This window comes from Cololabis saira, chromosome 7, assembly GCF_033807715.1.
Source record: "Cololabis saira isolate AMF1-May2022 chromosome 7, fColSai1.1, whole genome shotgun sequence".
Classification (NCBI taxonomy): domain Eukaryota; kingdom Metazoa; phylum Chordata; class Actinopteri; order Beloniformes; family Belonidae; genus Cololabis; species Cololabis saira.
Window position 1 is genome coordinate 15,319,709 of NC_084593.1, and position 20,897 is coordinate 15,340,605.

At 41.1% G+C, this 20,897-nt stretch overlaps 1 protein-coding gene across 6 annotated transcripts in view; it reads right to left on the minus strand.

The window, feature by feature from the left end:
* Positions 1 to 20,897, minus strand: part of fam13b (family with sequence similarity 13 member B) — a 76,003-nt gene that overhangs the window by 5,602 nt on the left and 49,504 nt on the right. The window contains exons 8-22 of one of the 6 annotated variants that reach the window (XM_061724864.1): positions 14,450 to 14,494; positions 12,660 to 12,755; positions 12,073 to 12,220; positions 10,595 to 10,692; positions 10,004 to 10,055; positions 9,626 to 9,755; positions 8,402 to 8,473; positions 7,534 to 7,807; positions 7,310 to 7,448; positions 5,902 to 5,983; positions 5,037 to 5,225; positions 2,862 to 3,070; positions 1,738 to 1,821; positions 1,534 to 1,629; positions 183 to 532 (exon numbers count right to left, since the gene is read on the minus strand). In XM_061724864.1, the coding sequence (XP_061580848.1) occupies positions 183 to 532; positions 1,534 to 1,629; positions 1,738 to 1,821; positions 2,862 to 3,070; positions 5,037 to 5,225; positions 5,902 to 5,983; positions 7,310 to 7,448; positions 7,534 to 7,807; positions 8,402 to 8,473; positions 9,626 to 9,755; positions 10,004 to 10,055; positions 10,595 to 10,692; positions 12,073 to 12,220; positions 12,660 to 12,755; positions 14,450 to 14,494 (2,064 nt within the window). Of the gene's footprint in view, positions 1 to 182; positions 533 to 1,533; positions 1,630 to 1,737; positions 1,822 to 2,861; positions 3,071 to 5,036; positions 5,226 to 5,901; positions 5,984 to 7,309; positions 7,449 to 7,533; positions 7,808 to 8,401; positions 8,474 to 9,604; positions 9,756 to 10,003; positions 10,056 to 10,594; positions 10,693 to 12,072; positions 12,221 to 12,659; positions 12,756 to 14,449; positions 14,495 to 20,897 lie in introns of all 6 variants that reach the window. The other 5 variants (XM_061724863.1, XM_061724866.1, XM_061724868.1 and 2 more) reach the window with 5 other exon arrangements.

The following is a 20,897-nucleotide window of genomic DNA, read 5'->3' on the forward strand; positions in this document are numbered from 1 at the left end:
TAACTTCATCACAATATTCTAATTTTCTGAGACAGTCCTGTAGAAGAGGCTGACACAGTGAAAGCAAAAAGATTCAAGTATTTCTTGGTGTGTGTTGGTTCACTTCCTCACAGACGACGGAGGTCAGTGTTTTCCACAGCGTGAGGCATGTCATGTGAGCGTGAAAGTGCTGGTGTTCTTACATGGAAGAGGCGTTGGAGCTGGACAGCCGCAGATCCAGCGCCAGCCGCCCCGAACCCTCCTCCATCTTGTCCGTCATTGGACAGTTGCTCTGCCCGTCGTGCTGGTTCTGGCTCCGCTCAGACCCGTCCATTGAGGTATTGAAGGCCAGGATGACCTCGGAGCTCTGCATCTCGCCGCCGCTGCTTTCTGCCTCCTCCTCCTCCTCCTCGTCATCCTCCTCCCTCTCCTCTTCCTCTCCACCTTTCTGCTCCTCCTCCTCCTCCTCTTTGATTTCCTCCCAGAAGTGAGCAGTTTCCCCCTCAATGATTGGCTGGAGGGTTTGGCTCCGCCTCTTACTGGAGGGGGAGACCTGGCCAGAGGAAAGGCAGAAACGAAGTGACTACGTTAACAAGCATCAATAACCCCTTTCTAACCGGAATATTAGAATACCCGATTTTTGCACGGCCATGTAAACACCAATAACCCCTTTGAATAACCCGAATTTGCTCATATTCCGGTTTTTAAAAACCCCAATATGATCCCTGGGTTACTCCTTTTCTAACCTGAATATACGGTCATGTATGTATAGTCTAACGGGATATCACCATTAAAAGGAACAGGAATTTGTTTTCTGCGCATGTTCTTTTCGCAAGGAATCTTGGTCTTTTGAGTCAAGTTCAAGTTCAAGTTAACTTTATTAATACCGTAGGTAGATTTGTTTTGCAAATGAGTCCAGGAATTTCTTATAAACACGGCGAAACGCAAGACCAGGAGGAGACTAATCACTCCATAAATGTAATGAAAGATATGAACATTTCTGCATTTGTAGACGGTAGAAAGTACCGGGATAGCCAGATTTACAAAAAGGTGAGAGAAAAGTTGCGCAAAGCAGGATTTGTACGAACGCCAGACCAGATCAAGCTCCGCCGGAAGACGCTGAAAAAGGCGAACTACAGGGCTGAGAAACAAAACGGTACCAGCGGGTCCGATTATCCACCGTGCTGCTGTTATTGTTGTTGATTTGGATTTGGATACAGGAAGAAGAAGCGGAAATGACGGTAAGTGCATAATGACGTTCTCCGTGCGTCGCTGGTTTGATCCAGATTTCCCAAATGATTAATCACCATGTATACAGGGATAACCCTGTTTGCTCACGCATGGAAACAGATTTTTCCCAATGTTTCAGTAACCGGAATATTGACCGTAACCAGAATTTGACTGCATGTAAACGCAGTCATTGAATAAACCGCTATTCGCTTATTCTGGACATGTCTTGTGATTTCCACATGATGCGAGCTCGTGTGTTCAGCTCCGTCGTACTTAACCGGACATTTATACAGTTTAAGCAGGTTATCTTGGTTGTGATCTTACTGTTGTGGGCGTGATGCTGACTCTGGTGAGCATCTGTTTGACCAGTCTGTAGCGGTCGTAGAGAGGCTTCACCACCAGACGCTCCTCTCTGGTCACCTGAAAGAAAAAATGATTGGAGAGAAGGACGGCGTTTAAAAGTGTCCGTCCAGGCGGGTTCGCCCAGCAAATGAAAGGCCAGCGGAGGTGAGCGTGCTGGGAACTCACTGGTCGACCGTGCAGGCCTTCGTAATGGAGCAGGTTCTTCTGCAGCACCATTTTCTCACAGGACAACTGTTCTTTGGTCATCTTCTACAGGGACACATGGGCATTTTCAACGTTACATTGATGCCAAGTCAAAGCAGTGTCTTCTACTATGAGCAGCAGCGAGTGATTTAAGGAATATGAACATTTATTAATATATGTAGATATATATTATTATGGATATAGATATGTTAGATGTAGGTATGTATTGAGTTGTATTATACATACAGTATTTGTGTATCTATATCTCTATTAATATATACTGATTTATGTATGTAGATATGTCGATATATAGATTTATAGTAATTTTTTATGTATATAATTGGAGGTAAATATATGAACCAGTGTATATATAGCATATCTACTCTTATATAGTTATTCAACTATATTGTTATACCATTGCTGTCTATTGTTCTCTATATTGTAGTATTATAGTAAAGTAATGATAATGTAATACTATGCATTATAATTACTTCTATTAGTACATACATACATAGTAGCACAACTTAATGCTGGGCATTTGTTTTGTTTCCTTTAGTTTGCCTTGATTTGCTTTGATTTTTACTACATTTGTATTCTGTTTTTTCACTTTTTTGTACGTATTTTATCATGCATGTTCGAAATAAAATCTTCAAATCAAATCAAGGATATGAGGAAAAATATTGAGCTCTTTCTGTTTCCTCTACCATGACTAGTGGTAAACCTTTGTGTCTGGAAAACTTTAAGAACCCCAAATTTGTGCTTTTCGTAGTTTCAAACACATTTCTAGTGTTGGGTAGGAACCTTTACGAGGGCCATCTTCAGCCAACATGTACAGTACTTATTTTTATTTTCTAATGAAGCACCAAAAATCTCAGATTATTGTTGTAATATATAAAAGTATTTGCCAAAGTCAAAATACCTTCTTCTGGTATCTGAAAAATGCTGTATAAAAACATCCTACTGAGGAATTGTTCAGTGCTGTTCAGTGTTGCAGATGAGGTGGATCTTCTTTCTTCTTATAAATTTCACTAAGAAATATGTCATGCTGCAGTAAATAAATGCAGGCCCTCCTATCGTCTCCCCGCTGGCAGATGTTTGCCCCTCACCTTGATGTCGTCCGGCCAGCCGTCCTCCTGCCTCTTCCCTTTGACCCGATGCTCGATGAGCTCCAGTGTTTCCTCCCGGGTGGGTCTGGGACCCCGGACCTCTGAGTCGCTCAGGCCGTGGTCCAGCGTGGAGCCGAAGCTCTTGGGCAGCGTGTTGCTACGGGGGCGGGTTTGTGGGCCGAGGTCGCTCTCCGCACAGTGTTTGGCATCTGGGGAAGGACGTACATACAGTGATGAGAGGTGAAGAATGTGAAACGTTTAAAATGATGGTAAAAATGAGAAGAGAGACATCTTTCACTGGACAATCAGAGCATGCAGCAGTTTTTCAAAGACAGATGTCATATTGAGGTGAGCTAATCACATATGAGAGAATAATGAGCAACGACAGAACTAAAGAGAAATGCAACACCACACTGAGCAGAAACCTCTTAGCAGTTTCAGAAAAGGAGAAATCACTGAAAAACAGACCCTGGAATAATCTGATGTTTGCAGGTTAAAGCACAAAACTGCTCACTAAAGACTAAACAGTTTGGTCCAGAGGCCCCTGGACAATCACAGACTTTCCATGATTTATCTTTATACAACTCAGAGATTACTTTCAAATAAAACAAGAAAAAATAGGACATTTACCATCTAAAAACCATTTTAAGAAAACTACTTCCCTTTTCAGGGGCTCAAAGTCCCTTGGATAATAAACTTAAAGAGGTAAATTGGCCAGGAGAAAATAAATAAATAAAGCAGATAAAAAGGGCTGAGTTGGTGTTTGACAGCAGTTTCAGACCCCAGCTTGAAGGCGAGGAGATTTCAGCGTGAGTGAACAACAAAGCTATAAAAATAAGGCAAAAACCTTAGCTGAGGTCAAATCAATAGTCTGGAGTTTACTTAAAACAGAGCGCTCAACAACATCAAAAGCTGCAGACTGACACAGAAGACAACTTGCTGAATGAAAAACCTTCAACATCAAACGATCCTCTGGGAAAGGTGGAGATATGACCACAATCTGCTAAATCTACAATTCATGACAGACATGAACGTAAATAGTGCGTTTGCAACAAAGTGCAAACCACATTCAAGAGTAGCAGAGCCAGATTAGACGGATGAAATCAGAACTTGATGCATCGACTTTCTGAACGTGGAAATGTTCAAGGCAGTCACTGACTACGAAGGATTTTCTTTAATACGTTTTAAAAGTATTACTATTTGAGCCCCGAAAATGAAAATAAAAATTGCTGAAAATGGCTGATTTGTAAGTGGTAAATGTCTTATTTTTGTAAAACTTCTGAAATGAAAGCTGAAACTCTCCACTTTGATCTGATCTTGTTTTATTTTAAATCCATCCCGGTTCTGTATTAATGCAAAATAATAAAAAAAAAAAAAAAAACTTGGTCATTGTCCAAATGGTTTAGGACCTGAATGTAGTTTTTAAAAGGTTTGCATCTCATAAAGGATTTGCTAAAAAAGAAGAATGCAGATTTACAAAACCATCGCAGTCATAGTTACAGTTTGACAAGTTGACGTGAAGCGGGGTGAATATTTCTGCGAGATGATGTCAAAATAGGGCTGTGCGATTAATCGATTTTAAATCTAAATCGGATTTATTAATCAAGACGATGTTAAAAAAAGGAAAAATTTTTTAAAAAGATTTTCCTTTTTTGCAGCTGGCTGCATTACAGACAGAGCTCGTCTAGTCATCTTTGTTTGGTCAAGAAAATTGTAAATGTTGTCACTTTACTACTCAAGGAGGATTTACAGTATCTTTCAATTGCACTTCATTCCCAAAAGGGAAATTTGTTTGCTATTTTTCTTTAAAAATAAAGATAAAATATTTGAAACAATTTATTCCATTGTCTTTTGTAGTTTTACCAAAGGAATCGAAATCGAAAATCGGGTTTTCAGAGAAAAAAAAAATCGGTATTTTATTTTTGTCCAAAATCGCCCAGCCCTATGTCAAAATAAAACCTTTGACAACAGAGTCCCTGACAAAGATAAACACCTCAATATGTTGACATTAAAATCCAGTTCCCCCCTCACATCACATCTCTCCATAACACTTCATGCCAACATGCTATTTCAACAATAATTTCACCAAAACAAGATGCTCCCTCTCACAAGGCCACCCCACTGTAACAGTGTTTGTGATGTCTACTTACGGGGGGGGGAGGGGGTAGTACTTACTGAGGTGCAACGGTCTAGAGCTGTGGCCTGAGCAGGGGTGGAGCGGGGGGGTGAGAGTGTGATGAGGGGGTGAGCAGATAGAGGAGGAGGAGGAGGAGGAAGGGGAGGAGGGAGCATGGTGGCGTCTTTGTGAATGGAGCAAAGCCTGGTGCCTCAGCGCGCTTCTGGGTAAAAGGTGGTGCTGGCGTCCTGGTGGGGCCAATCAATCAATCAATCAGGTCGTTGGGCGATAGAGGGAGGAAGGAGGAAAGTGGAGATGGGGTGCTCATGTTATTGGTTTTTTTCAGTTTTGATTTGAAACAAGAAAGAAATGTTTCAGTCGCTGCGTCTTCCAAAAAGGAGAGCAGTCACCTCAGAGAGGTGGAGGACGAGCGTCCCGGGTTGATTCAGTACGGTGAAACCATGAATAAAAGGGTTTGTATGAAATGAATATGTCAGATTTCACACTTTATCCCCACTGTGCGGACTTTTTTAGTGGAAATGAATGACGGTTTTGTGTAAAAAAAAAAAAGGAAAAAAGAAGCCTTTCATTGAGATTCCTCCTGGTCTCGGCCGTATCCTGTCTTATGTGACTAAGTGTTTGAATTTGCTTCACCTTACTGAATTCACCCTGGAGATAATCGAAGTGGGTTCACAAGGACGCACCAGCACATTTGAGGGTGGGAGCCACGCATGTGAGAGCCACGCCAACCTTGAACATGTGCATGTCTGCTCAGATTCATGAGATCAGCAAACATGCAGTTTTGTTGTTAAGGCCAGAGTTGGGAGTGGGAGGTGAGTCAGACTGTCCCAGACAGGCTGGCACACACTCTCACCCCCAACACACACAGATGCACATTCACCGGAGAGATGGGGGGGGAGCTACCTTTAATCTGTCTGCGAATCTTGGTCAGGTCGGTCATCCATTTGAGGACTTTGGGGTTAGCTGCCTTGTCTCCATGAGAGGGCTGCGGAGGAACCAAGAAGACTCGTTATTTTACACAAACAATCGAATTATAGAGTTCACAACACTAAAAATACTCAGCTCCTGCTGTGAACCTAATGTCATAAGCCATTTATAAAGTTTGGTAACACTTTATAATAACTATCCGTTATAACTAGGTAATAGATCATTAGTAAACAGTTAAATAATAAGCTATTACTGACTTATAGGTCATTAATAAACTGATAGTTAATGAGTTATAAATGACTTGCTAAATAACAGTTAACAGTTTGTTAAGGACTTATAACTGTGCCTTATAGATAGTCAATAGATAACTTACAAGCTGTTAGTTAACGAGTTGTGAATGACTTGTTAACTGTATGCTAATGATTTATACCTATATCTTATAAATTAGTAATAGATCATGAGTAAATCACTTACTAATGACTTGTTAAGAATCAGTTAATAGTTTATATACGTTATTGGGACGTTATTCTAAAGTTGCAACTATTCCTCATTTATTAATTGTTAGTAAATTGTTAGTGAATGAGGAATAGTTGCAACTTTAGAATAACGTCCCAATAACACACATAACCTAATAACTAATACTTAACTAATATATTAACACACACTTTACAGATCAGTTGTTAATAGTTTGTTAACCATCTACTAATACCAGTGAAACTTTGTAGAACAGCAAGTGGATGGAACCATAATTTGATGAGTAACTAAAAAACATCCTGGACACACCTTTGTGTATTAACATGAGCCAAAAGGCAGCGCTCTGTTTCCCAGTCGATCTATATTATGGTTCTCACCTAACGTTGGACGATTTTTATTCATTCAAATGTATAATTTATGGCAATGTTTGAAAAATAAAGTTGTTTTTTCACTTTATAATATGGCACCGGCGCTGCTCCCGGGTACTTCTGTACTTCTGTAACGCCTCTATCTCGATCAAGACAAATCCAAAAACTTCCCAAAACAGGGATATTTTCTTCAGTTGCCTAGAAGTGGTTCCGGTTTGTGACATTTGACATAATTCAAACCACAATCCTTCTTAAATCAGAAGTTAGGGTTAAACTTTATTAATTCTAATATCTTAAATCATCTTTAGTTGACAATTTTTTTCCAGGAAGAGAAAAAAACAGGTGTGGTGTTAAAAACTAAATTCAAGGATTACGTCTCCTGTATTCTCCTTAAAGAGCTGGAGGAGGTGGGGGGGGCGTCTGGGCGTCCCTAGTGAGGCTGCTGCCCCCCAAGACCTGAACTAGTGTGAGTGATGGATTGGTTTAAAAGAAAGAAAGGGAGGCAGGAATATCCTACAGTCAGTTCAACTGTATGTTGTTACCTTGTAGTTCCTCTCCTTCTCAAACTGCTCTTCAAACTGCTTGATTTTCTTCTTCAGATGCTGAAGCTTCTTGGTGAGTTGGTGGGTCACCGAGTCTCCTCTCATCACCTCTCTGGAGCCCATCGATCCTCGCCTCGGCCTGCGCAAACACAAGCACCAAATCAGCTGCCCTGCCCTGCCCTGGGGAGATTCGGCTGCACATGAATGCAGTGTATTTCTTGTACCTGGGTGCTTTTGTAGGGGAGGAGGCGTCCGAGTCCTGCTGGAGGAAACGTTGGGTGCTGTGAGCTCCGAAGTCGAGAAAGCGGCGTGCCAGGATGTGAGGGTGGGTGCGTGAGGATGACGGGGAGTCGTCGTGGCCTCCCTCCCCCTCCTCCTCCTCGCCAGCGTCCCCCAGGGGCAGCAGGGGCAGAGGAACTATGCGACCAGCCAGAGGGGAAAGTTGCGCTTCTCCGTTCTCGTTGTCGTCCTGCCAGGATTTGTAGGCTGGAACGGGGTCTGCGGAGACGGGGGGAGAGAAATCACGACGGGAGTCAGAGCCGGCCGACGCAGGTCGTGAAAGGAGAGTCACGAAGCAGGTTTAATAACGAGTTAACTGCATGCGAGACCGATGTTTCAAGAGGCACCACTACGGTCATTTCCTCCTCCTGTGCCCTGCTGAGTTACGCTGAGCATGAGTTGACCGCCAGCGCTAGGCTAAAAAGATGAGACAAAGGTTTCTTTTTAATAGAAAAAAAGAGGAGGGGGCATTAAGAAAGGGTAATGAAAACAATGAGCCGAGGGTGAGGCAGACAGGTGGAGCAGACATTAGTTGTAGTCAGAGTCTGACCAATCTTCCCAGTGACCCTGGAGCAGGAACAAAAGGAACAATGAAGACTCCAGGTACCTTATTAAAACCTACGCAAGGAAGAGCCGCTTCACATGCAGGGATTAATTATGATAGTTACCACACACACGTTTTAAAATGTGAAAACATTTTAATAGAGCTTTCTGCCCACAGCAGCAAGCAACTGTCATGAAAAAACCCGGAGACGGGGTGAAAGGAGGGATGGGAAGAGCGGTGGAGGGGTGCGCAGATGTGAAACTACTTACCGTGGCCCTCCTTTTGCAGATGCATACATGAAAAGTCGATGGGAGGGAGGTGGAGATGGGAAGGGGGTGATGCTGTTTGGACGGGAGGAGGAGGGGGAGAAGAGAAAAAAGGGGGTGGGGGGAAGGGAGAGAGAGAGATAGCACAGAGGAGCCGTGAGGTCAGTCATTCATGTCACTCACCAGCATTCATCCAGTACCTTCCCTTCTACACAAATATGAACCTAAACACGGTCGCATTACAAACCCAGACCGAAAAGTACATGAAAAGAAACCAGCTCAAAGACCGAGAGGAAAAAAATACAATTAGTCATTTATTTATTGAGGAAAATTATTCAAAATAACAGATCTGTGAGAGTGTATGAGCCACTTTTGCAGTTGTTTTTTTTTTTTCAAAACTAACAAGATTGAAAGTCATCAGGCTCTGATTTATATGGCAGAGATGCATGAACGCTTAATCAGTTAGATCAAGTTAGAAAGTCATTTTTCTAATGTGTTTAACTCTGCCAGTCAACAGTTGAAAAGGTTTGTTTGATATGTCGCGGCATTAAAGGAATTAAAATACTGCAAGATGGCCTGCAGGAGTGCATGTCTCTCTAGGATAATACAGAAGTGTGTGTGTGACAAAATTATAACCCCATTATCTTATTATAACAAGTCTTATGATATTTGTTTATATACAGGACTGTCTCAGAAAATTAGAATATTGTGATAAAGTCCTTTATTTTCTGTAATGCAAAAATGTCATACATTCTGGATTCATTACAAATCAACTGAAATATTGCAAGCCTTTTATTATTTTAATATTGCTGATCATGGCTTACAGCTTAAGAAAACTAAAATATCCTATCTCAAAAAATTAGAATATTCTGGGAATCTTAATCTTAAACTGTAAACCATAATCAGCAATATTAAAATAATAAAAGGCTTGCAATATTTCAGTTGATTTGTAATGAATCCAGAATGTAGGACATTTAGTTTTTTTAATTGCATTACAGAAAATAAAGAACTTTATCATAATATTCTAATTTTCTAAGACAGTCCTGTATATGTATATATATATATATATATATATATATATATATATATATATATATATATATATATATATATATATATATATATCACATAAAGGGATGAAGGTGAAAAAAATTGCTCTTGACACACGGGACACATATTTATGCTGTGAAGAGATTGTGGGGTTACCTGACAAAAGGTGGTGCTTACCCTCCCACTGGTTGTCAGGGAAAAGCTGGAGGTGAGGGCTGTGGCCAGAGTTGGGTTGGCATGGCGACAGGTGGTTCCTGTTGGTCTCACTGGTGTTGGCATTCTGGTCACAGCAGAATAAATCTGAGTCCTGGAAGAAGAGAGAATATAAACCAGTTGGTAGAGGGAAGGAGGGAAGCTGATCAAATTAACTGAAGATAAACGTGGAAAAGTGGTGAAAAGATCCAGATGAAGGACAAAAATCAATAATCCTAAACTAAACAAATAGAGCAGAAAACGGAAAGCTGTTGCACATGAAAAAGCTTTCAATAAAATTAATTTATAAAAGAAAAGACATTTTTGTGCAACCATTTATTCTGCTGCAGTCCAGGTACTTACACAGTTTGTGGTGACAGTTTGCTCCATGCTCTCGAGAGGCTGATGGTCCTGCCTAAATGAAGAAAAACAAAACAAAACAACAGTTGAAAAGCAAGATACAGACATGGGTTGAATAAATATACTCTTCTGGGAAGTATTTTAGTTGTTTCTATGCAAATTCAGATTTGGAAAGTGTGTTTTCCCCTCCCTCCCTCCCATGTGATGACCAGTCACGGCAGGGCAACCAAACTAAGTCTTGTTGAAACTGACTGGAAACGGCTGAGGAAGAGTCACACCACTAAACTTCCCGCACTATGAATAAACAGCATTTCATCTTCCTTCCTTATTTTTAAACACTTGAACGCAGCATGATCTAATATGTGCTAGAAAAGCAACAATCAGACGTGTTTTTTGACATGAGTTCTGGCTGAGAGAGTATGTTCAAACTAATGAGTGAAATAACGTGATAGTAGGTGGGGAACGTCATCACTGCCTCTTGTTTTCTCGTGTTTAAGAAAAATACTCCTGTAACTGCGTGAAAATGAAAACTGGATGAAGGGAAGCGGTATGAGCTGATGGAGAAAGGAAGAGTTTGTGACTTAAACTGGTCACCTGGCAGTGTTGAAGTTGTTTGCAGCATCTCTGACAGCATCTGCATCCAAGTCCATTCCTGAGCTCTCCTCCAGGGCGGCAACAGCGTCCAGTGGATTCTGGGAGAGGGAAAAACAGTTATCTAAGATTAATTGTGTGATAAAGGCATAAAATAAGTGAAAGCTTTCAAGAACAGATGTCGACTTAACATGAAGTCAAAGACAGGTGCATCCCAGTTCAACAAGCGCTGCGGTGTTTCACTTCCTCCGACTAACACGGGACGCAGTTTGAGTAGGTTTTTTTAAACAGCTAAAGTCCGGCATAAAAAAGGTTCCCAACAGATCACATTGTATGAACTCTGTGTTTCCAAGGGGAGGAGTTTGACTGTGTGGTTGTGTGTCTTCTCTCTCTGCGAGTACAACATTAATAAAAGAAGCTGCAGGTCAGTACGAGATGCGAGTTGTCATGTGTCTCTTTTCGGTGAGTGAGTTCTCACGAAGAGCAGGGTGATGAGTCGATATTTATTTGCAACGCAGAGATAAATATTATGAGGAAGCAACCAACATCATCTTTCTGTTGATGGCAGGTTAAAACATTAATTTCCCACCCAGTTCTACATTTGTATGTATAAAAAACTTCGCGCTTACGTTGCACTGGCCTTATATGACGGAACTAAACGGTGTCATTTGTTGACTCAAGAATGATCTGTTTGTATCCAACAATTAAGTGTCTCTTCATTGCAGGTATATTGTTGACCGTCAGCCATGTTGACCCCCCACCGACCCATCTGGGTCCTAAAATGGTTGTTGGGACCGGAGCCACAGAGGCTCTAGGAGGGTAGTAACACGGAGAAGTTCTGCATTCCTCTGTGATCAGTCTGGCTAAAACTGTATGTGATGCGCACAGAGAAAATATGTACAGAGCATCTGTTCCTCTCAGAAAGACGAGATGTACAAGCGCCAAAGCCGAGACACACTTCACACTTGTTTTCAATACACAATGTCTCACTGTCATTTAAAATTGTGATCAAATGTATGTACCAAAGCTCCCACAATGGAGCTAGAAATGTGAGGAAAAGTAGCTTTTTATACTTGTGTGCAATGCTCTGACTCGACCTCAGAAAGGAGCCTTTATGTGAGTGTTTGTAAAACAAGACTGTTGCTCTCGCTCTCTCGTCTGGTAAAATTCCAGCTATTGTTGCAAACCGTGCAGAACAAGGATGGACTGTGCTGATCGTATCAAACATTCAGCCTTGGAATAAACCGACACACTGAGACAGGAAAGAGGTTCGCTCCGGGAAATATTTTGTCAGCCCACACAGAAACTGGCCTGTGAGTTTATTTGTGGGGGGAAATCTCCATTGTGCTCTGTGCGTCATCGTTGGATCTCACTTTAGTTTCAGGAGTCCCAGTTTTGTCTTCTGTCGCATGTATGATGGTAGTCAACGAGTGAGAAGCTGGTTTAATGACTGTGTGGACGTGTGCGTGTCCCGCACTGACCTGTGTGTCGGTCGGACTCTGTTGTATGTGCTGCTTGGTCTGTATGAGTGGGGTCTCCCCCTCCGTCGCGTAGGGACTCTCCTCAGGCTCAGTTTGTTGTTCTTCATCTCCATGGCAACGCTCGTCCCCTGGCTCAGCGGGACTCACCCTGCAATGTAAGAATGAACAATGAAAGTAGTTACATTTTGTACAGAAATTAAATAATCTCAAAAGGCAAAATGATGCTGTAACAGCCGCGCTGATCTGTGGAGTAACACCAAACTGGTTACTTAAACTTTGCTTTGTCTTAAGAACGGAGCAGCCGAACAGCTGTGTCCTTCAGCATGTAGTTCGCTTTTAGGTATCACTTCTTCTAACATGTTTATTTTTAACCTAAACCATTTTGTTTGGCCCTGTGCCTTCGTACACGATGTTCACTAAGGAAAAATTCTTAAAAGTCTTCAGATGCCGGTCTGGACCACGGTGTAATATATGTCTCTATCAGTATGTGCGAGCGCTAAGTGCAGAGGATATTTGGTTCAGCATGCATACTGATACATTTCTGCACAGGTGCACGTCTTCACGCATGTGTCTGGGTGCTCTCTCACCCCTGACTGTCATAGTTGCTGAGGTCTTGGTCGATGGTGGTTTTCAGCTCAAAGAAGTGCTGCTCCACTGCTGCCCTGATGGTTCTCTGGAAAATCCTGTAAGACACACAAAACACAGCAACGGATATATTTAACTAGGAGTTAAAGAAAACTAACTCTGGACTGACCTCAGTGGAGATCAAGACCTTAAATCATTGTTTCATACACCATTCAGTTAATGTCATGTTTTTTATTAAGCATATACAGGACTGTCTCAGAAAATTAGAATATTGTGATAAAGTTCTTTATTTTCTGTAATGCAATTAAAAAAACAAAAATGTCATACATTCTGGATTCATTACAAATCAACTGAAATATTGCAAGCCTTTTATTATTTTAATATTGCTGATTATGGCTTACAGTTTAAGATTAAGATTCCCAGAATATTCTAATTTTTTGAGATAGGATATTTGAGTTTTCTTAAGCTGTAAGCCATGATCAGCAATATTAAAATAATAAAAGGCTTGCAATATTTCAATCGATTTGTAATGAATCCAGAATGTGTGACATTTTGGCATTACAGAAAATAAAGGACTTTAACACAATATTCTAATTTTCTGAGACAGTCCTGTACACTAAGAATGCAACACAAGTCAATCTTTATTTGCAGCAGGAATTCTGTCTTTCCTGGAGGAAAAACTGCCAATAACAAGTAAATATCACACGTACAAACATCCACCTCCAGAAAACAACACATAAGACATGTTTACAGTCGTGTTCACACAGGGTGAGAAGAAGGGCTTCCTAGGTCTGTGGATTCCCAGGTTCTAACAATGACATACTTTTGAACACACCTTGTTAACCAGAGGAAGGTGATATCATTGATGATAGACAGACACGATGCTGCCATGGCAACCAAAGCTGACGCATTCCTAAAGTACCACCAGAAATGACACTATGTCACTCAACTAAAGTAATGCGAATGAAACTGCAAGTGTCATTTCGCCAACAAGCTACTAAGAAACAGAGCAGCTCTGGGGACTTTGCTGTGCAACAAGGTGTTTCAACGAGGTGTTGAAAAGCTACACAGCCTTAGAACCTCCTTCTTCTGCGTCTGTCTGTCTGTCAACGTGACTGAAGACGTCCAGACTTGTTCCTACTGTAACTGATAGGTGCATAATGGAAAGCTGTGCGTGTCTGAAAGGACGCTCATGTCATGCTGGGAAGAAGCGGGAGCCTGACAGTCATGTGATTGCTGAGTTCACATCCCTAAGGCTCCAAAAGCAACAAGCCATGCAAACTATTTTATTTTAGCTTCTTTTTAGCTTTGTCATCCAAACACAAGACCAGCTCTCCTCTCCTCCTATTTATCTTTTCTTCTTAAACTCACACCTTCTTTCCGCAATCCCATTATTTCAGCCTGGATGTCTCTGTTTTCCCCAAATATGTGTTTTTGCAAAAGACACTATTTGAAAATCAAAAAGAACATCGTTCCATTATGTCTTTTAAAAAATCTAAATAATACTGGGATATAAAAAGAGTACAGGTTTATATTGAAATGACAATCTATTTAAAGAAATAGTGATCGAGTTATTTTGAAAATAGCTTCATATTTATCTTGTACTACACACTGTTTGCAGGTTTTATAAAATTATACTGTTTTTGTTTGTTTTTTCAGCTAAACCAGTTCACCACAGCCTTATTTATACAAATCCTTTCTTTTATTTAGAGTATTTAATTGTGGCCTGCACATGTTCATTTGTGAAGACGTTGTGTATATAGATGTGCACGAACAGAAGGAATGAACTTACTCAGCAGAGTCGGCAGGCAGGATGGAGATGGAGGAGAGGTGGGAGCTGTGGAGGGAAAGAGAGAGGGAGGGAGGGAGAGGACGACATCGTTAAAACATCACGTACGCCGCGCCACCCCTCCCATCATAACATCAAATAACCTTGGACAGCATGAGTCAAAACAGGGAGGAAGAAAGACAATCAGCCCGTTAATCACTGATACACATGCGTGTTTGGGACGGTGAAAATCAAGAGCTCAGGAGGCTTTTAGAGCAGATGCATGAAACTCTGTTGGGTCAGTTTATGTTCTCACTTCCTACTAATTAAAGGACTTTGAGTCAAATGACAATCCTAAGAAATTCATAACATATATCAATACACACCCACAAACAAACACACACACACACACACACACACACACACACACTCAGAGATGTACAAAGTTCTCCACAGTGGCGCCACTCTGGGTGGGCAGATTGTTATTTAGGCTACGGAGGTTTGTAGATCCTGCTGATCAGATAGAAGGGTGTGTGTCAAGTTGCATTTGTTCTTGTACGTTCCTCAAGGAGCAAGAGCGTGTGTGTGTGTGTGTGTGTGTGTGTGTGTGTGTGTGTGTGTGTGTGTGTGTGTGTGTGTGTGTGTGTGTGTGTGTGTGTGTGTGTGTGTGTGTGCTGACATGTGTTCTGACACTTGATTTACAAAAGACACTCCCAGGCAGGATTCATTTATATAACACTCCTGAAAGACACAAAGTCATTCATGTCGTGCCCAAGTGCATGGATACGAGTCATTGTGTGTGTGGTGTGGTGTGTGTGTGTGTGTGTGTGTGTGTGTGTGTGTGTGTGTGTGTGTGTGTGTGTGTGTGTGTGTGCGTGTGCTGAAGGCGGTCAAACTCGGCTGAGAAAAACGACCGACATTATGCAACCATTTGGTGTGCATGTGTGTGAGGCTCCAGGACACATTCACACTCTTCCGGTGCAATAAGAAGTGCTCGGGTCGATCAATAACTAACTAAATTATTAATGGTGAATAGGAAACTATAATGGCCTTTTAACTCTTTATCACCTCATTTTCTTCTTGTTACTGTTTTACTTGTGCTGTATTTCTGACTATTCTTATAAGTAGCTTGTTTTAAGTCATTTTGTATATTTGTATGTTTATTCACCTGCTCCTCTTCTCTTGTTACCTGCAACATTTTTTTCTATCACTGCTTTGGTGTTTCCTGTACTTCCTATTTCTCTTTTTGATCGCATCTTTTTCCAAAAGCTGCCAAAATGCAGCAAAAAACAGTGGATACTGTTAACCGGGAGTTTGTGAAAAAAAGTGAGAGATGAAATATACAAATCAGGAAAAGAACAAATAGTTTATTTGCCCTAAATATTTGATGAAGCACTTCAATGGTTGGATGGAAAGGATATCAGATCTTGTGTCACGTGAATCTCTTTTCTTTTTTTTCTTTTTCTTTCTGGTATTCAACATGTGGAAGTGGCGTTTGCCACAGCTGGGAGGCTGATAACATCTGACAGAAGGCTCTGAAGCCGACTCACCCTGAGGGGCCGCGCTGTGCGAGAACACCTCTAACAATAGCTCCTTGAAAAGGCCCTTTAGGATGTTACATAATTGCCATGAGCCTTTAATAGCAGAGATATTACCTAAACTTACACCATCATGCCCCTGAGATCTTGAATGAAATCTTGTTGGAGGATGTTCCTGCCCTTTTCAAAGTCCCCGAGCTGCAAATGTAACGTCATCTGCACCTTTAACAAAGGATCCTTTTCAGAGCATTTCTTTCCTGGCTAGGACACTATGGAGGATAAATAAAAACCTAGCTATGTAGTAAAGGATAAGTAATAGCAACAGTCTCCCCACACTAGGCGTAGGTGTTATAATCTTCATTTATGCTCTTGCATCACACACTAATGACAAAAAGTTACTTACTACATATTTTACCTTTTGATTAAAAGCATAAACTCAAAATTCCTCCATTTCTCTTCCAACTTTAACTGGTAAAACTGGAACTTTAACTGGAACTTAACTGGAAATTAACTAGTTTTACTCAGTTGCAATTGGAAAAATTAGAAGATGCACAGGCCAAATGGCACACAAAGTACACCGGGAAACCTTTATATGGACTGCAACTGAACAACATTTGATGATGACTGGTATTTCCAATATAGATGTAAAAAACTACTAAGTCTGAGTGCTCCAAATGATTGAATTAGCCTGGACTATAGACATTTGTAACTTTTTTAAAACTTTTAAATAAGTGTTGACAAATTAAGGTTATCACTTTTTGGCTGTCCGCATTTGAATCATCTTTCTACAATTACCTTCAGATTTAACAATTAAAATTCATCAGTTATTATAAAGTTTAAAATGTTTAACTTTTGCATCTTTTTTTCTTTAAATCTCATAACTCAATTTACTTCTATGCTTGTAGAAAAAATTAAACATGAGTCATGTGTTTCAGTTTCAGTAGTAGAGATATTGTAAATCACTGTACATGCAGAAAATGTATAGCTCAATTATATTAGGTAATGAAATGAAGAACATGGTTAAAGCTTGGTGGATGAGGATACACTGCAGAAAAAAATAGTTTGCTCCTTCTTTCCATCTTGGCCAAGACCAGCTTTCTAATTCTGTCCTGTACTTTGATGTGTGGGCCAGCGAAGCAGGTCATGTTATGCTCGTGTGGTCTTAAGACCCAAACATATCGCAATCATTTATGCATTAATGACACATGTAGGGCAGGAGTATCACTTTCTTGCAGGCGTGACCTGCAGAGAGTATCATCGAATCAGCAGATAAAATAACAAAACATTTTGTTATTAGTGGTTTCTCCATAAAATAAGAGTGTAAAGGAACTTTGTTTTTTGGGCTGACATGGAGGAAAGACAGAACAGAGTGGTCTCGTACCTAACAACTGTTCTGATGACTCCACAGAAATGGTGTGTGTGTGTGTGTGTGTGTGTGTGTGTGTGTGTGTGTGTGTGTGTGTGTGTGTGTGTGTGTGTCTGTAGGGTAAACTTAGGTCAGTTGTGAGACCAGAGATGCTGTAGTCAGCAACCTGCTCTCGCTGGAAGACAACACAGACTGCAGCAGGCTACCCAGAATGCACAAGGAGATGCAGCAGACTGCTCTGACTCCAAGCCCCACTTCAGATTTAGATACATTTAGTCTCCTTAACCCTTTCCTTCCCTCACACAACCTCCTTTAGTTACCGTAAACACTCACTCACATCCAGACATCATCAGTGTCATCTTACGTCTCATAAACGGCTCTCCTCATTCCTCTGAAACTGTAAACTTTTACATCCCTGGAAGCCAGAGCCAAGGAACGGTTACAGAGGCCTGCGTTAGTCCACAGCTCCAACACAAAACAGCTCAACTATTAAAACAAGATGCTTTTATGTAAAGCTGCTCATCTGTTTGCTTCCATCAGTTGCTTTTTCAGGAGATAAGAAAAGTGGCCGATAAACTCGGCTTCACTTATTATCATTTATCTGACCGCGTGACATCAATCCGCTTTCGCCGAGTTGACAATAGATCTTACACCGTCGTCGTCGACATTCCCACCCATATTTTTGTCATCAAACTTTCTTGCAGAGTCATAAGGAACTATTGCAAGATTGCATACAGTAGTTACTAAGTACATGTGGTTGAGGGGACCAGCTCATATTTTAGTGCTTGGTCATATTTTTTGAGTCTCTGTCCTACCAACTAATAAACTCCAATATAATATAACCCCATCACTTTGTTGAGGGCAGTCTACGTCTGAAAAATGCCTTATTCAGTGAGACATTCAGATTATCAGGGTACTGCGACATCACAGACCCACATCGGAGCAGAATGATCCAGTCTCCTCATTTTTCATTTCTTATTTTGCTGCATCTGCTGCATCTCAGAAGTTGGCAGCACAAAACTACAATGCCATTTTCAAAAGCAGGAAACTGCGTAGGAGAGAGGTCTGCGTGGACTCGAGTGGTCATCTTTACTTCCTGAAACCAGCTGCTATGAACAGTGCTGTAATTACATGTTTGGAGAGCAAGCGGTTGTGCTATATTTTCAACAAGGCATGTCAGAGCTACTTCTTTGTAAAGCAAAAGTCATAATATATATCCTTTAAGGCCAGAAACTTTTAATTTTTAACCAAAAAAGTCAATATTGGTCATTAAAAATTTTCCAAAACGCAACTTTAAAATATTACATCTTTAAGATAACGACTGTTCTAATCCGATAACTGTTTCATGACAAATCAATTTGCAGATAAAATGTCAGAATGAAGTTGTTAAAAGGCCACGTTTGTAAAGCTAAAGAGGAGACATTCAGATGCTTCCTTTTCAAAGCATCAATTAAAAATATTCTCTCTCTGGTCTTTACCTTGCTGTCATACTTACAAAGATGAGTCATTTTGTGCTAAATAAAGACAATGCCACCCTCTGACGTTGATGATCAGAGATGAGCAGGTGAGTAAGTCAAGAGGTAAATGAATTTGACCTTCCAATCTCCCATTTCTCAAATTAAATCAATAGCCAGGAGCTTCTAAAAGCACTTCAGTCCTCAATGACAAACACATTTACAGAAAAAAAAAGTGACTCAGCAGCTGATTTCTTTCAATTATGAGTTCCTGCCTCAAAGGTGATGAAAAGGTTAATTTGATCAATAAAGCTTATATAAAAAAGGTAACACCTATTGAACAGGACAACTGCTATCGTCATCCCCGCTATGTGGCAAAATGCTGACGTGTTCTCAGACGGTCGCCCTGCTCCATGCTTCTCTCCTAAATACTTCCTCTCATCTGTCCTCATCTGTCCTCCTCGTCAGTAAACAGTCAGCACGCCTCATTTGCCTTCTTTCTTCCAGGTAAAATATCATTTTCAAATCTTCCACATGAATTCCAGTTTCCCCCTCATTCACACCCTCCTCAAGTGTTAATCAACACTTCCAGATTTACATCTATTAAACAAACCGCCACTAGTCACCGCATTCCCCCATCCTTCCGTCATGTTTGCTTTCACCTTCAAGCATTCATTCATTCAACCATAAAAGAAAATAAAAATCATTCATTTTCCTCAGACTTCAGGAGTTACATAACCCTGATGTTTACCTCTGCAGCAGAATGTCACAGGCTATTCTCATGTTTCCTTCTTTGTTTTCTCTCACTGTGACATGTGCTCTTTATGCCAGTAGGTCCAGACTGCTGGTATGTTGCTCTCCGACTCGTCTCGTGTATCTGTAGGCTCTTTCTTTTTCGGTGTTGTCTTTTTCCTGTCTCATGCAGTCAGATGGGTAATATGTAGCACAATGAAGTCCAGTCCATTTTATTTTTTGTGTTTTTTTTTTTTTTCTTTTTTAAGCCCAGCAGAGTCTTGAGCTTTACTTTTCCCAAACGCCGACACAATTTCTTTTCTTCTTCTGTTGCCTGATAACCTTTTGACACAATTCCTGCCGGAGCAGAGTCTCGCTGTGCAGCTCGCCGGGTCTCCAGCGGTCAGTTTTCCTTCTCGGCGGTTCTTCTTTCAGTTTCTGGGAGGTCTGCAAGTCTGCTTCACATCAGACGGTTTGATTATCCCAGTTGAGCACTCTGAGGTGTCAGCGTCAGCACCAGCAGGTCTAGCGGCAGAACAAGAATCTCGCCAGGGTGCATCCTATGGCGTCTCCTTCAGCTGTACGTGAATGTGTGTGTGTGTGTGTGCGTGCGTGAGGTCGTCTCACTCTGCACTCTGCCTCTAGAAGTGCTGCAGTAAAAATCCAGAGCTCTGCTCAAATATATGTGCCTCTGATGTAACTAAGCAACAACCTCAGCACGGCCAATAGGATGGGAGGGGCTGGCGTTGGAGGCCAATTGCAAAATGGGAAGGAGTCGAGTGGGCCAGTCCTGAGGCAGAAAGTGGGAGGGGGTGGGTCAGTTTTTTTTGTCCTGTCTGTGATGATTATAAACTCAGCAGTTATTGCAGCGGCCCAGTAGGTTGTGTAATGTCTTGTGCACAAAAGCAATCCACATTAGCACAGAAACACACAAACACACACCTCGATCTTTTATAACAGCCTGCTCGCGGATTTCGGAACGACAGACTGTCAAACATATTAATACATTAAGCAAATTACAGAACGGCGAAGGACAGAAGCAGCACCGTTAGGAGCTTATGACTGACGAGGGGGAGAGGGGAGAGAGACGCCTCAGCACATAATAACTCAAACAACGAGAGGGAGGAGAAGAAACGGGGAAAAAGCAAGACAGAAATGGAGTAGAAGAGGAAAGTCCAGCTTGTTATTGGACTATGAATGACTCCAATAAGTTTAAAAATACTTTCAATTTAACTCAAAATAGGTTAGTTACTTCCATGTGTTAGTCAGCCTTTTTAATCCAGGAAGAGATTTTGACAAAACTCATTTAAAATTAAAGTCAGAAACAGTATTATGAAAATGTTCCATGACCACATGGCTAAAGACGGACATGTAGTTTGGAT